Source organism: Phyllobates terribilis, unplaced genomic scaffold (assembly GCF_046119375.1).
Source record: "Phyllobates terribilis strain yellow unplaced genomic scaffold, ASM4611937v1 Scaffold_9__5_contigs__length_417890890, whole genome shotgun sequence".
NCBI classification, from domain to species: Eukaryota; Metazoa; Chordata; class Amphibia; order Anura; family Dendrobatidae; genus Phyllobates; species Phyllobates terribilis.
In genome coordinates this window covers 228,830,874-228,847,465 of record NW_027362769.1, presented here as the reverse complement: position 1 = coordinate 228,847,465, position 16,592 = coordinate 228,830,874, and the positions used below count along the sequence as shown (strand labels likewise).

The following is a 16,592-nucleotide window of genomic DNA, read 5'->3' as shown; positions in this document are numbered from 1 at the left end:
CTGAACTACAGGGTGTAGGAACTGTCAAGGGTAAACTGGGCAGCTGTCTACCGGCTCTTTGTCTCACTAGGGGTACGGCAGGCTCACTATAAGCAGAGGGTTGATTCTCCTATTCTGCTTGTGTGGAGTCTTCTGCCTCCTGGACCGGCTGTTCTTCCAGCTCTACCCGTTGCTCCGTAGGTTCTTGGGATGATGGTTGGAGGAAGGTGAGTACGGGTACCACAACTGCACCATTGACTCGAGTCCAAGACTGAGGGAAGTCCCCGAGCACGGTACTAACCATATCTTCCCTTTCTTCCACGGGTCGATGGTCTTCTTGTTCCTCTTCAGGGTTCCTCAGTTGTTCGGGACACTTCTTCAGGTGGTCCCGGGATACAATGGCTGTGGTTTCCCCTCCGTCTTTACTGATGGTACAGACCTTCGGGTTCTCGTGGCTTGAGGGCAGTACGGTGTACGGGTCCTTCTCCCACTGGTCGTCCAACTTGTGGAGCCGTCTCTTCCTCTTCAAGACCTGCTCTCCGGGTACCAGGGGAACAGCGGGAGCATACTGGTTGTAAGTTTTCTCTTGTCTTTCCCTAGCCTGACAGAGACTTCGCTCCACGCTCTCCTGTACTCTCCGGTACTGCTGCTGCCTCTCTGTGTCCCAGTCTGTTTCTGGTGAAGTGTCCTCGGGGGTCAGGACTCCCATTTCCAGGTCAACAGGTAACTTACCAGGTCTTGCCCTCATTAGGTAAGCCGGGGTACAGTTGGTGGAACCTACCGGGATGTGGTTGTATAGGTCCACCAGATCGGGCAACTTTTCAGGCCACAGACTGCGTTCTTCCAGGGGCAACGTTTTTAGAAGATCCATTACCACCTGGTTCATTTTTTCACAAAGTCCATTAGTCTGCGGATGGTAGGGTGTCGTCCTTATCTTCCGGCAGCCATACAGATTGCAGAATTCCTGAAAGACCTCCGCTTCAAAGGCAGGTCCCTGGTCCGTCAGCACTTGGTCCGGGTACCCGTGTGGACGGCAGAAGTGCTGCTGGAAGGCTCTAGCTGCTGTTTGAGCCGTTAAGTCCTTGACGGGGACGACAACCAAGAACCTGGAGTAATGATCCACGATGGTTAACGCGTAGACGTAGCCACTTCTGCTTGGGGTCAGTTTTACATGATCCAAGGCTACCAGTTCCAACGGTTGCCGGGTGACGATGGACTGCAGGGGAGTCTTCTGGCTGGCTCGGTCCTTCCTTCTCAGGTTGCACGGGCCACAATCTCTGCACCACTTCTCGATGGTTCCCCTCATGCCTACCCAGTGGAACCGCTCGCGCAGCAGGAACTCCAGCTTTTTCCACCCAAAGTGTCCAGCTCCGTCGTGGTATGCCTCCATCACCATGGCTGCGTCTCTTCGTGGCACCACTACTTGCCAGAGTAATTCATGCGTCCGGGAGTTAACTATTCTGCGGCACAACTTCCCTTTGTAAAGGAACAGTCGACTCTTCTCTGCCCATAGTTGTTTGGCTTCCTCCGGAGCGTCTGGTTCAAGGCGAGCCTCCGGCCGAGTCAGCATCTCCTTCACCAGTCGGACGGCAGGGTCGCTGTCTTGCGTTTCCGCCCAGTTGTAGTGGGGTAAGGGGTTCAACGTAGCAGCCTGCTTACTCCTTACCCGGTGGGAATACTGAATAGTCCCATGACGGTGGAACGCAGGGAGTTCAACTTCTTCCAGTCCCTCCGGATCTTCTCCTCCGTCCGGCAGGTTGGGCATCCTGGACAGGGCGTCCGCGTTGGTATTGGAGCGTCCTGCCCGGTATTTAATTGTGAACTCGTAGTTGGACAGACGGGCCATCCACCTCTGCTCCAGGGCACCGAGTCTTGCCGTGTCCAGGTGTGTCAGCGGGTTGTTATCCGTGTACACGGTGAACCGGGAAGAAGCGAGGTAATGCTTAAAGCGCTCAGTGATTGCCCATACTACGGCCAGGAACTCTAACTTAAATGAGCTGTAATTCTCGGGGTTCCTTTCGGTGGGTCGCAGTTTTCGGCTGGCGTAGGCGATTACTCGTTCCTTCCCCTGCTGGATCTGGGACAGTACGGCTCCTAGCCCGATGTTACTGGCGTCGGTGTAGAGGATAAAGGGCTGGCTATAATCCGGGTACGCCAGGATTTCGTCCCCCGTGAGGGCCATCTTCAGCTGGCGGAAGGACTCTTCTTCCAGCTCTTCCCATTTGAAGGGCGGCTTCTGGTTCTTGGCCTTCCGGGACTGGCCTATCAGGAGGTCCTGCATAGGTGCTGCCTTTTTGGTGAAACCGGGAATAAACCTTCGGTAGTAGCCTACCAACCCGAGGAACTGCCGCACTTCTTTTACGCTGGAGGGGCTTGGCCATTCCTTAATTGCGGTGATTTTATCAGGGTCGGGAGCCACTCCGTCAGCGCTCACTACGTGTCCCAGGTACTGCACCTTTGGTTTCAGGAGGTGACACTTGGAGGGTTTCACCTTTAGGCCGTAACTCGCCAGAGCCTCGAACACTTCCGCCAGGTGTTTCAGGTGGTCCTCATACGTCTTGGAATATACGATGACATCGTCCAGGTACAACAGGACCGTCTCGAAGTTTCTGTGGCCCAGACAACACTCCATTAGGCGTTGGAAGGTTCCTGGTGCGTTGCAGAGTCCGAACGGCATGCAGGTGAACTCGCTAAGTCCCATCGGGGTGGTGAATGCGGTCTTCTCCCGGTCTGCCTCTGCTACAGGAACCTGCCAGTACCCGCTAGTGAGATCCAAGGTAGAGAAGAAGTTAGCAGATCTTAACGCAGCCAATGACTCCTCTATCCTTGGTAAGGGGTACGCATCCTTGTGTGTGATACGGTTGATTTTCCGGTAATCTACACACATCCTCATGGTGTTGTCTTTCTTTTTGACTAAAACTAATGGGGCTGCCCAGGGGCTACAACTATCCCGGATTACCCCAGCCTCCTTCATGTCTCTAAGCATCCCCTTGGCGTGTTGGTAATGTGCAGGGGGTACGGGTCGATACCTCTCTTTTATGGGAGGATGATCTCCCGTGGGGATGCGATGTTCTACCCCCTTGACTCGCCCGAAGTCTAACGGGTGTTTACTAAACACTCTCTCATACTCTTGAACCACCCGATAGACTCCTTGTTTCTGATGTGAGGGAGTGGAGTCAGTACCCAGATGTAGTTGCTGACACCAGTCCTCCATGTCTTTCTTAGAGCCGTTACCTTCCTCCGGGTGAGATGGAGGCAAGGGTTCCACAGATTGTATAGAATTTTGATTAGTGATATATAATTTGGCTAGCGTGGCATACCGGGGCAGGTACACTTCCCTCTCCCCGATATTTATTATGCGAACGGGCACCCTCCCATGGCGTACATTGACGACCCCCCGTGCTGTCAAAATGGTGGGCCTACTGTCTGAGTAAACTGGTTCTACCATTGCCTGGTAATCTCTACCTCTCAGACCAATAGCTGCCCGGCACCAAATCATCATTTCACTTTTTGGGGGCATGGCAATAGGAAAAGGGTCACACATTCTTACGCTACCAATCTCACCGCCGGAGAGTTCCACTTGTTGCCGTTGCATCAGTGCCCGGATCTCTTTCTGGAGCACCCGCTGCTCGCCGGAGCTGGCATTCTTGGCAACCTGCTGTAAAAGGAAAATCACCTCTGCAAGACAATTTTCAATTACATTAGTTCCTAGAGTTATTTTTGGGTGACTCTCATGTTTATCAATATCTACAATGATCAGTCCCTGTGCGGCCAGTTCGACTCTACCAATTTTGATGGTCACCTCTTTAAATCCGATCTGTGGCACGGGCTGACCATTGCTGGCGATGATACTCAAGTCGTCGTCGGGGTAGCGGGTAATATCCGAGTCATTCCAGTACTGCTTGAAGAGCACGTACGGGATGGTGGTGACCTGTGACCCGGTGTCCAGTAGGGCACTCATGGGAATGCCATCCAGTACCACAGGCAAGACTGGACGTCCTCCCACATATCTGTCGCGCCAGTTCGATGGGCCTGGTGATCTTTTTCCTGGGGGTTGGCCCTCTACCCCAGGTTGTGCCCGTTTAAAGAACAGTACCTTGCCATATGTCCGGGTTGATTGCAGCGGCGGCAGATGGGTCGTCCGTCCTCACTGTATCGGTCACTGGGTCTTCCTCTGGCCGGTGGGGTCCTCCTTGGTCGACGCCACGGGATGTCCTCCGGTCCGGATGCTAGCTGGATCTTCCCTGGGGTGGAAACCTGTAAAGACTGCACAGTTCGGGTTAGCGCAGCAACGCTCTTAGCTATCTCTTGGACCTGATGGTGTAGGTCTGGAGCCGGGTCATTGTCCAGAGCCTGCGCATCAGCTCCCACAGGCCCTGCTGACAAGGGCGCCGCCTCCTGGTAGTAAGTGGTAGTGGGGCGTCTGTGGGTCAACGCCACCTGGTGCCGGTTCTCGGAGCACCCGGATGGCTCTGTCCTTGAACTGTGCAAAGTCCAGATGGGGATCCTGTAAGGCCATTGCCCGCAACTGGGTTCGGTGGGCATTGCAATATAAACCCTCTATAAATTGTTCAGTCAACAGCCTGTCCTCGTTTCCCACCCCATCAGGGTCGGTCTGCTTAATGGCCCTCAGGGCCTCTTGTAGGTTTAGTGCATAGTCCCTTATACTCTCATGCGCTCGCTGCTTGCACCCGTAGAATCTAAGCTTAATCTCGGCTGAGGTGCGGGTATCAAAGGTGTCCTTCAGCCGGGTTAGTATCCCTGCGACAGTCTTCCTCCCAGGTGGCCAGGATTTTACTTCCCTTTAGGCTGCCCCAGTTAGTTGGGCCACCAGGATGCTCATTTTTTGCTCTTCTGTGAGGGGGTACACCTGGAAGAGGCTATCCAGCTTTTCTCTAAAGTCATGCAGGGTATGTGACTCCCCTGAGTACTGGGGTAGCCAAGCTGCTCCCGGGATATAGGGCATGGTGAAGGGCATAACTGCAGCAGCGGTGGCGCTGGCGGGGGTTGAGGCAGCGAAGCTCTCTTCCGTATCCGACATCTTCCTCCCCCCTAGTGGACCGTGGCCTACCTTGCGATGATCCTCTTCCGTAGGCCGCGGCTCCGCAGTGGATCGTCAGGGTTGATGACCTTCCGTCGCGCTCCTGTGACGTCGGCGTCTGCTGGGCTCCTTCCAGGACCTTACGCAACGTCCGGACGTGAGGCGGGGCTTCAGTTCTCGCGCGCTTTCGGAGTCCACGCCCCTCTTCCCGCGCGGCGTCCTCAAGATGGCGTCCAATGGCGGGAAAACTCCACGGATGGCGGGAAGAAGGTCGAAGATGGCGGGAAAACTTCGCGGATGGCGGGAAGAAGGTAGAAGATGGCGCCGGATGGCGGGAAACCTCCACGGATAGCGGGAATCTTCACCACTGGTAAGTTTGAACAGTCTTTGCTTTTCAGGCACGCAGTACCCGGTGGTTGCGGGCACGAAATCCTGCCGACTACGCCAAAGTTGACGCGCCCCTGGGCCTGTGTCGCACTGCGGTGCGCACGCGGGAACTTACCCGGAGCCGGATCCGTGGAGGGTTGTAGTCTCGTGGCGGTGACCCGGTCCGTGCCCAGGGAGTCAAACTGGACGGCAGTCTATTAGTAGTAAATAGTTGATGACTACGCCACCCGTTGAGTGCAGCCAGGGAGCTGCTGCTGCGGGGCAGACCGCTGAGGCCGATGGTAGGATTATGCAGCGTGATAGTATAACCCCCAACGGGAGGGGTATGGCCTCAGGGCAGCCGACGTGGATGATGGGGGTAGCAGGAACCACTCAGAGACGGTACGGTGTAGTTCAGGGTCTTTACTGGTAACAACGATAGACCCTCCCGGAGTACTTGCTAGCGAACGGGGCCTGGTCAGTCCTTGAGCAGATGGGATCTCCCCTGGCCAGGCGTAGTTGTAGGCCTCCCAAACTGACTGTACTCTTCTGGCTACCTTGCTAGAAGCTGATGTAAGTAGCCCACGTCCCTGAGTGTACCGTGTGGTGCTCACCCGTATGGCCGGTGACTCGGGGCCTTCTAATGGCTTCCGCTCCACGATGGCGGTGCTGGTCCCACGCGTGTGACCGTGCCTTCGGGCTTCTGGGCCAGAGGACCTGAAATCCCCTGCCTGACAGATTCTGCTGCTGGGTAGGAGTTAGTCCCCACAGCCTCGGACTCCGGGTCCGGAAAGAAGTCTTCTTAGTCAGGGCGAGCTCTGCAGCTGCCAGCCCCTGACTCCTTGTGACTCTGCTGTTTCCTATGCTGCTTCTTGTCTCTACTCCACTTGTCTGACTCACCCTGCCTCAGCCCCGGGTTTATACAGGGGAAGTTCTTCCCCTCCCAAGACTGGGCAGGAGGTGTGGCATGCACAGGATCCCTGACCAAAGGACCTCCCACCTGCTCTCAGACATAACATTACATTACTGTGGAAAACCAGACCCCTGGGGTGCCACACATAAGTATGGGCACCTCACCAGAAAAGTGACATTAATATTTAGTAGATCCTCCTTTTGCAAAAATAACAGCCTCTAGTCGCTTCCTGTAGCTTTTAATGAGTTCCTGGATGAAGGTATTTTTGACCATTCCTCTTTACAAAACAATTCCAGTTCAGTTAAGTTTGATGGTCGCCGAGCATGGACAGCCCTCTTCAAATGATCCCACAGATGTTCAATGATATTCAGGTCTGGGGACTGGGATGGCCATTCCAGAACATTGTAATTGTTCCTCTGCATGAATGCCTGAGTAGATTTGGAGCGGTGTTTTGGATCATTGTCTTGCTGAAAGATCCATCCCCAGCGTAACTTCAACTTTGTCACTGATTCTTGAACATTATTGTCAAGAATCTGCTGATACTGAGTGGAATCCATGAGTCCCTCAACTTTAACAAGATTCCCGATGCCGGCATTGGCCACACAGCCCCAAAGCATGATGGAACCTCCACCAAATTTTACTGTGGGTAGCAAGTGTTTTTCTTGGAATGCTGTGTTTTTTTGACGCCATGCATAACGCCTTTGTGTATGACTAAACAACTCAATCTTGGTTTCATCAGTCCACAGGACCTTCTTCCAAAAAGAAATTGGCTTCTCCAAATGTGCTTTTGCATACCTCAGCCGACTCTGTTTGTGGCGTGCTTGCAGAAACGGCTTCTTTCGCATCACTCTCCCATACAGCTTCTCCTTGTGCAAAGTGCGTTGTATAGTTGACCGATGCACAGTGACACCATCTGCAGCAAGTTGATGCTGCAGCTCTCTGGAGGTGGTCTGACGATTGTCCTTGACTGATCTCACCATTCTTCTTCTCTGCCTTTCTGATGTTTTTCTTAGCCTGCCGCTTCTGGCCTTAACAAGAACTGTCCCTGTGTTCTTCCATTTCCTTACTATGTTCCTCACAGTGGAAACTGACAGGTTAAATCTCTGAGACAGCTTTTTTCTATCCTTCCCCTGAACAACTATGTTGAATAATCTTTATTTTCAGATCATTTGACAGTTGTTTTGAGGAGCCCATGATGCCACTCGTCAGAGGAGATTCAAACAGGAGAACAACTTGCAAGTGGCCACTTTAAGTAGCTTTTCTCATGATTGCATACACCTGGCTATGAAGTTCAAAGCTCAATGAGGTTACAAAACCAAAAAAAGTGCTTTAGTAAGTCAGTAAAAAGTAGGTAGGAGTATTTAAAACAAGAAAATGATAAGGGTGCCCATACTTATGCACCTGTCAAATTTTGTTTGAATGCAGATTGCACATTTTCTGTTAGTACAATAAACCTCATTTCAAGGCAGAAACATTACTGTGTCCAACAGTTATTACATATATCAAACTGAAATAGCTTTTGCAAAAAACACCAATTTTAAGAAAACATTAAGCTTAAGATTAATAGGGGTGCCCAAACTTTTTCATATAACTGTATATACCGTATTTTTCGGACTAAGACGCACCGGACCATAAGAAGCACCAAGGTTTTAGAGGAGGGAAAAAAAAAAATTTAAGCAAAAAATGTGGTCATGATGCACTTTTAAGGGGGAGGGGGTCTTCTGCTGACACTGGTATAGGGGTAATGTCCCCCAATTCTGACAATATCCCCCATCCTGGTATATATGCCCCCTCCCTTCCTTTTATACGTGGTCCCCATCCCCATCCTGGTATGCATGGCAGCCCTCATCCCTATCCTGGTATGCATGGCACCCCTCATCCCTATCCTGGTATGCATCGCACCCCTAATCCCTATTCTGGTATGCATCGCACCCCTAATCCCTATCCTGGTATGTATGGTCCCCTCATCCTTATCCTAGTATGCATGGTCCCCCTAACCCCATCATGCTGCACATAAAAAATAAATAAATAAACACTCCTACTCACCTTTCTTCTCTCCTCCAGCGCTGCGTCCTGTCTGCCCGCACTGATGTAAGCCGCGCGTGACGTCACTGCCATGCGCGGCTCACAAGGAGAGATCAGCTGCCGGAAGTCACTGATCCCCACGCCGGGTCTGTGAGCACGGGGAGCAGTGACTTCATTCTCCTTCATAGCCGGCACACAGCGGATAAGCGCTGCGGCTCCTGCTGCTGCCGGCTATTGCGTGTGCCCGCTCATTAAAGGACATGAATATTCACCCCCTCCCCACGCCCATGGGCGTGGAGAGAGGTTGAATATTCATACCTTTTAACAGCGGGCACAGGCGATTCCGGCAGCAGCAGGAGCCGCAGCGTGGCTACACTGTGTGCCACTATTAAGGAGCATGAATATTCAGTGCTCCCCACCCCCCATATACATACACACACACGAGAAGGTGCGTCTATTTAATGATAATGTAATAATTTTTATTTCTATAGCGCCAACATATTCCACAGCACTTTACATTTTAGAGGGGTCTATTTAATCAAAAATAACATCACTGACAGACTGAAGGCAATGTCACCAGTACAAGCAGGCACCTACCTCTCTGTAAAGAGTGCAGAGCAGATCGGAAAAATGTCAGATATCCGGGAGGTTGAGGCGATGCATTAAATTCGAAAAAACCCAGGACACCAGGCTAAAAGAGAAAAGGATAAAAGGGACTGCCATGAATGATATCCGTGCTGTCTTATTGCAAAGGTAACATTTGATCATAAAAATGTATGACATCCACAAAAGATGGATTTAATGTCAAATAAAATCTAAATCTTGTCCAGTCAGCAGTGTAAAGTCTGTACAAAGAAGAACGCTAAGAAATCACAGCTGCAGCCTATGGGAATATATTGAGCAGTCACTCAGCAGCAGCTCTAGACTTACAGCTCTGAAGCCTGTATCTCAGATTATTTACATGGGACTGCTTATATCTACACAGTGGGATCCTATTCACTGAAAAATGCACAAACAATGTATTAAACATTATCCATCCCCCCTTTTGCTGTGAAAGTAACAAAATCCTTCTAATGTAAACTCCAATACAAGAGCGCCCCTCGCCCAAGAAAGGATTAGCATCATATTGAGATCTGTCATAATGCCAGACGCAGGATGGTCAGGCTCATGCATTAAATAACTAGCGCCACCTGCTGGCCAGTGATCATTACCACATGCCTGTTCTGATTCAGCAGAAGGGTCACATTTACTATAGAACAAAAAATAATGTTTGCAGGCACAATGTCAATATTTACTCCATAATTTACGCCTTAAAATTCCACAACGGATATACGGTAGGTCAAGGCACAAGTCAGAAAGTATGGTGTGGGCTTCGGCTGTATGACATGTGGCATCTACCTCTAACAGCAGCAATCAGCACTAATACCGATCTCGGACAGTGGCATTTATGGAGTTAACAGCAGAATTTATGTGCAGAGATCTGATCAAGGCGTCCATTCGGGCTTCCATTCGGGCGCCCATCCATAACACAACAGACAGGACAGCATTAACTGCACCGGAGTCATCAATGGTTCATGCGATTTGATAAATCTGTCTAATTAAGAATAGCAGGACTAAGTTTATACCATGGATTAGTAAACTTAAAAGGTGTATTCCCATCTCTAAAATCCTATCCCAATATGTAATAGGTGTAATAATATTAGCAAATACCTCCAACTGGAAATTAAGTATAGTTTTTCTGATTAGTGATGCCTCTTTTCTCATGTGCAGGGCATTGCAGGACCTTCGGTATCTATGGTTACAACCACTAGCAACTAGCTGTCACCATCAGTGGTCATAACCATGAATACCTAAGGTCCTACAATGCCTGCACATGAAGAAAGAGACAAAGAAATGTAGCATAGTTATTCTGATTCGCTAATTGGAGGAATTTGCTATTATTACACCTACTACATATTGGGATAGGACCTTGGAGCTGGGAATACCCTTTTAATTACTGCCAAAAGTTTGTGCCAAAATTTTAGTGACTGGTTTGGCACATAGGTCATGCCCCTTGAAGGACAAGGCACAAAACGTGTCTAAAGCACGATAAACATGGTACAAAATCAGGGAAGACAGGTTTTTTGGGGGTGCAAACTAAGCCAAAATTATTATGCAATTTAGCTTGATAAATATGCCAGTGTTTCTTCGACCCCTTCCCGCTGACGCCACATTTCACCCTCCTTACCAGGCAGCATTTAAAGTGATACATACAGGCTGTTTACAATTTTTAAATTAACAAAAAACTGACCGTTACTTCCAAACAGAAAACCGGTGTTTACAGGTGCTTACTAGGAGTGGCCATCTCTATAAATAAAATTGCACTCTGTAGTGCTATAGCATGAAATATCCAAAGGGTAATGTTTCTCCTTGCGGAGAGTGACATGTTAAGCATGTAAAGGTGAGGAGACTTTTAAGCCGCAATACTCCTCTGGGAAATATCTCTTCAGAGAGGAAGAGAACTAGAACTCTAGTGCCACCTATAGGAAGTAGCGATCCTAAAAGTCAACATCGACCCTTTAATGAGACTAGTTACATGACTTAGGATAATAGCTAAAACCAAAAGCTATTATCCCAAGGCATGTGATAAGGCTCGTTAAAGGATCGATATTGACTTTTAGTATTGCTACTTCCTATAGGTGGCACTAGAGTTATAGTCCTCTTCCTCTCTGAAGAGATAATTTGCATAGCATGAAATAATCACATTAGGATAGTTTCCCAGCAATAAAGGTCGCCTTGTCGTGGGATGCTTGGCATGCACAAATTGGCTGAATTATGTGCCAAGTATCTTTGTTTTTTCTTATTATCTGGAGCAGTAACGCAATTCCAATTTCATATATTATTTCATATTTACATGCTATAGCGCTACAGAGTGCAACTTTATTTGTTGATTATGTACAAAGATGGCTACTCTTAGTAATCACCTGTACGTAACTGTTTTCTGTTTGGAAGTGATGGTCAGTGTTTTGTTATTTATATATAGGCTCTGACTGAGCACTTCACCCTCCAGTTTGTGGCAGTTTTAATTACAGCAGGATCCTATCTAGCCATATAAATGCAGGCTGCAGCCCAGGAAAGGAATCACATTAGTATAGGTTCCCAGCAAAAGGAGATCGCCTTGTCGTTGGCTGCTGGGCATGCATGAATTGACCAAATTATGTGCAAAGTATCTCCATTTTTTCCTATTATCTAGGGCAGTAATACAATTCGAAATATTTCATGTGTACATGCTATAGCGCTACTTAATTTTTTCGTTCCAATTTTTAATTACACCTAACTGAAGTAATGATTTTTAGCTACAAAAGCTGCCAAAAAAAATAAAAATGCAATTATGGGATTTCTATTTTTCTCTACAAGTTTACCGATCAAGTTCAAAAACTTTCATATTTTGATCGACTGAATCTTTATGGATGCAACAATAAGAAAAATTGTTTATTTTTTTTACTTTTAATTTGGAAAATAAAGAGGCGATTTTCATTTTTATTTTCTACATTTAATCTATTTTTCTTTCTAGTCTTCTTAGGGGAATTGAAGCTTGCACTATATACAATTCCACAGTAAAAACCACAGTCTCCTATGAACGCCAACCGTAGGCTAAAGAAGAAGAAAAAGAAGGGGACACGACATATGACAAATGTAGGTCATAATATGGCAGAAGGCGTGAAAAAGGGGGAGAGTAAAAAACAAAAACACACAACAACAAATTTATCCAATTCCTCCAAAGGGATTTAGTCTTACATATTTTGGAAGGAATTCTCCCCTCAATACAAGATGATTAGCAACCAAGTTTTTGATTTCCTCTGAATCAACACTGTACGATTATAGGTTACAGTTTTTGGCCCTGACACAACAAAGTGTTTTTGCCAGAATTCTGGGGTAACACTTTGATAAGTTGCAAAATGTTTGCACAACTCGATGCTACTCAAAAGTTGTGACTTTTGGCTATTTCATGCCAGTTTGCACAGCAAAATGGGTGGAGCTGGGGCAGGACGGGGGCATGATGATTACGCCAGATTTGTGACGAGGCGTGCGGAGATGCATCACACTTTTCAGATGGGTGCGCCTCTCCATCAATTAGGTACATCTGACTCCATCATGCCCCTCAGCATGAATAATGCCAATTTTGATGAATTGGGGCTTATGTGTCTTTTTTCTCTAACCTTATAAAGCTACCGGTGTATATCCAGGAGGAAAGCACAAACCATATGTTAAGAACAAGACCTTTCAAAAGCCTAAATAAGCCAGAAAGACAGTACAAGCTGGCAATACCTCCAAGTTGGAAAGAAAATCCTTTAATTTTTCCATTGAAGGAATATATAAAACGGGACTCATGACTCTTCGAATAAACTTCTCAATATATCCTGCTGTCAAAGGGCCTTTATACTCAATGGGTCCAAAACTGCAAGCAAAAATATGTAGCATTAATAGAGGGGAAAAATAAAAAGGAAACTGAAGAGAAAAAAACCTTTAAGTATTGCTATGAAGAATTTGTGTTAAAAGTTGAAAATATCAAGAGCAGATTCATAAATTATTCTGATATTGTCAATGGAGCCTCAGTCTTTGGAGGTCCTGTACTGTATGTAGGGGATACCCATATTCGGTTAGCTACAAGAGAAATACAGATTCCTAGTTTGCTGTGACATTTTGAGATGGACATGTGACAACAGTAGCCAATAACTGACTACAGAGGACAATCGTAAGGTCACCGCTGCAGTCAGTGATTGGCTATAGTGGTCACATGGGCATGTAGAAACATCACTGGAGGCCGGGATACAGAGACCATCAGGGGACACGGGACCTGGCAGCACAGGAGAGGTAGGGGAGTATTACTCAGGCAGAGTTCACATGTCTGCACTTCATTCATGGTCAGAGTATGGACTGCTTTCCTGGACGAGCTTTAAATTTATTATTACACACTAGGGGTGCACAACCTGTGGCCTGGAGGCCACGTGACCCATAATGTCATTCTGTGTGGCCCCCAACAATCTGGTCACAGACATGCTTGTGTGTGACTGCTTAAATGGTTTACATATCAGAAACAAGGAGTGGTACATAACCATCTTTGTGCCCCCATAAATATGAGAATAGGCTCTCTTGACCCTCATTTGGCTCTCCAGAAATGTGTACAAAGTTACATATGGTCATTATGTAGATGCTCTCTCCATTGTATTTTATGGCAGTAGTTTACAATGCAGAGTCACGGGCGCTTATTGCCTTCTCTGGAATGCTCACCAAGTAAGAAGGGAATCCCAATTATTCCCATAGGCGCATGTTCCACTTTCTGGACTGCTATCAATTATACATGTACTTTTCCTATCCCAGAAATGTCTCTGATGGTAATACCCTGTAAGTTTTATGGTGGTCCTTGGGAGGGATTCCACATGACAATATGGCCCTTGGACCAGAGAAGGTTGTGCATCCTTCTTACATATCACTCTAAGCTTTTGGTACATTAAAAAGGAAACATTTTATAATAGAGGCTGCACAAGTTCCGTATTTTTCGGACTATAAGACGCGCTTTTTTTCCTTCAAAATTTTGGAGGAAAGTGGGAGGTGCATCTTCTAGTCCGAATATATATATATGTATAATATGGCTGTAGGTGGTGGTGGGAGCGGCAGCGGGGCACAGGAGGCAGCAGCCGCCTGCTGAAGCCTACACTGTGCCCGCTGCTTAAGAAAGTGAATATTCCCTGCTCCCCACGCCCATGGGTGTGGAGAGCAATGAATATCCATTTTCCTTAATAGCGTGCATACTGTACCCGCAGCGCGGCTCCTGCTGTGCTTGGCGGTCATGTGCCCGCTATTAAAAAGATCATGAATATTCACTACAATCCACTCCCATGGGTTGTAGTGAATATTCATGGTCTTTAACAGAGGGCACACGAGACCGCAGAGCAGCAGCAGAAGCCGTGCTGTGGGTACAGTGTGCGCGCTATTAAGGAGAGTGAATAGTCACTGCTCCCCACGCACACAGTCCCGTGGGGAGCAGTGACTATTCTGGCAGACCATCTCACAGTGTGAGGGCGAATGGCAGTAATGCCATGCACGGCTCACAAAGTGAGATCATTGTTGGCAGCGGAGCAGGACGCAGTGCTGGAGGAGAGAGGAGGCGAGTATAATTGTTTATTTTTTGTGTGCAGCGTGATGGGGAACAGAGGGTGCCAAGCATACCAGGAAGAGGGATGAGGGGGGCCATACATACCAGGATTGGGGATGAGGGGGTGCCGTGCATACCAGGATTGGGGTGAGGGGGTGCCATGCATACCAGAATGAGGGGGGCCAAGCATATCAGGATGGAGGGGTGCCAACCATACCAGGATGGGGATGAGGGGGCTATATCTACACCAGGATGGGGGATATTAACAGAATTGGGGGACATTACCCCTATAACAGTGTCAGCAGCAGACCCCCACCCCCCTAACAGGGCATCATGACCACATTTTTTGTTTCAATTTTTTTTTCTAATTTTTCTTCCTCTAAAACCTAGGTGCGTTTTATGGTCCGGTGCGTCTTATTGTCTGAAAAATATGGTAAATATTAAATTTCATATGGCATATTAAACAGCGCCTCCCTCCTCTCCCCATGTACTAATTAGGGTGATCTTGGTGCAGCTGAGTAGCTTCAGCACACCCATCCACCCCCATAATTTGGATTCTGTGCCTCCGTCTCTGGGTGATTGATAGGGCTGGCTTGCACGGAAACCAGCAACATCTTAAGAAATAGCTGGTTCTTAGATCAAGGCATGTGTGCACAGTGCTCTCCCTCAGCTGCATGCTTGCAGTGTATGGTCACAGCAGAGTGTGCACAGTTCTCCCTCAGCTGCATGCTTGCAGTGTATGGTCACAGCAGAGTGTGCACAGTTCTCCCTCAGCTGCATGCTTGCAGTGTATGGTCACAGCAGAGTGTGCACAGTTCTCCCTCAGCTGCATGCTTGCAGTGTATGCTCACAGCAGAGTGTGTGCACAGTTCTCCCTCAGCTGCATGCTTGCAGTGTATGCTCACAGCAGAGTGTGCACAGTTCTCCCTCAGCTGCATGCTTGCAGTGTATGGTCACAGCAGAGTGTGCACAGTTCTCCCTCAGCTGCATGCTTGCAGTGTATGGTCACAGCAGAGTGTGCACAGTTCTCCCTCAGCTGCATGCTTGCAGTGTATGGTCACAGCAGAGTGTGCGCACAGCTCTCTCCCTCAGCTGCATGCTTGCAGTGTATGGTCATAGCAGAGTGTGCGCACAGCTCTCTCCCTCAGCTGCATGCTTGCAGTGTATGGTCACAGCAGAGTGTTCGCACAGCGCTCTCCCTCAGCTGCATGCTTGCAGTGTATGGTCACAGCAGAGTGTGCACAGTTCTCCCTCAGCTGCATGCTTGCAGTGTATGGTCACAGCAGAGTGTGCACAGTTCTCCCTCAGCTGCATGCTTGCAGTGTATGGTCACAGCAGAGTGTGCGCACAGCTCTCGCCCTCAGCTGCATGCTTGCAGTGAATGGTCACATCAGAGTGTGCGCACAGCGCTCTCCCTCAGCTGCATGCTTGCAGTGATTGAACACAGCAGAGAGTGTGCACACAGTTCTCCCTCAGCTGCATCCTTGCAGTGTATGGTCACAGCAGAGTGTGCGCACAGTTCTCCATCAGCTGCATGCTTGCAGTGTATGGTCACAGCAGAGTGTGCACAGTTCTCCATCAGCTGCATGCTTGCAGTGGATGAACACAGCAGAGAGGGGAGAGCTGTGTATAGGCATACTCCAATCTTGGAACTTTTGCTGTGAGGAAGGCGAAGTATTTAAATTCATGGGCAGAACAGTGCACTAAAGCTGCTCAGTCCCACTAAAGATGCAGCAAGCAGCCCAATTCGCAGATGGTAATAAATAGCATTTTTTTTCTCTTTTTTTTAGGGAATGACAGATTTATACAAAAAAAAAAGTGTGATTTTTATAGGGGCCTTGTCCTCTATCACAGTTTAAATTGTGAGGGGGGGTAGACATTCTCCCTTTAATGTAAGGCTATGTTCACATCACTTTTGACCCTACGTTCAGTGGCTCCATTGAGGCGTACGTCCGGACCACCACAATACAGGATTCAGGCTTATACGCCAAATAGGTCCATTGCCTATAACGATGCAGACACAGTGCCAGTGTAAACTGACTAGCATCATTTTAGGCCGTATGCGCCTAGTCGAGACGGACACCAATATGTAGTCTTGAGGTCAGTAGGATGAGCCTACATAAACTCAATGG

At 48.3% G+C, this 16,592-nt stretch overlaps 1 protein-coding gene across 2 annotated transcripts in view; it reads right to left on the bottom strand.

The window, feature by feature from the left end:
* TXNDC11 (thioredoxin domain containing 11) overlaps positions 1 to 16,592 on the bottom strand; it is a 48,200-nt gene that overhangs the window by 24,217 nt on the left and 7,391 nt on the right. For both annotated transcript variants that reach the window (XM_073647718.1, XM_073647719.1), the window contains 2 exons: positions 12,633 to 12,762; positions 8,922 to 9,015 (listed from right to left, as the gene is read on the bottom strand). In XM_073647718.1, coding sequence (XP_073503819.1) covers positions 8,922 to 9,015; positions 12,633 to 12,762 — 224 coding nt within the window. The remainder of the gene's footprint in view (positions 1 to 8,921; positions 9,016 to 12,632; positions 12,763 to 16,592) is intronic.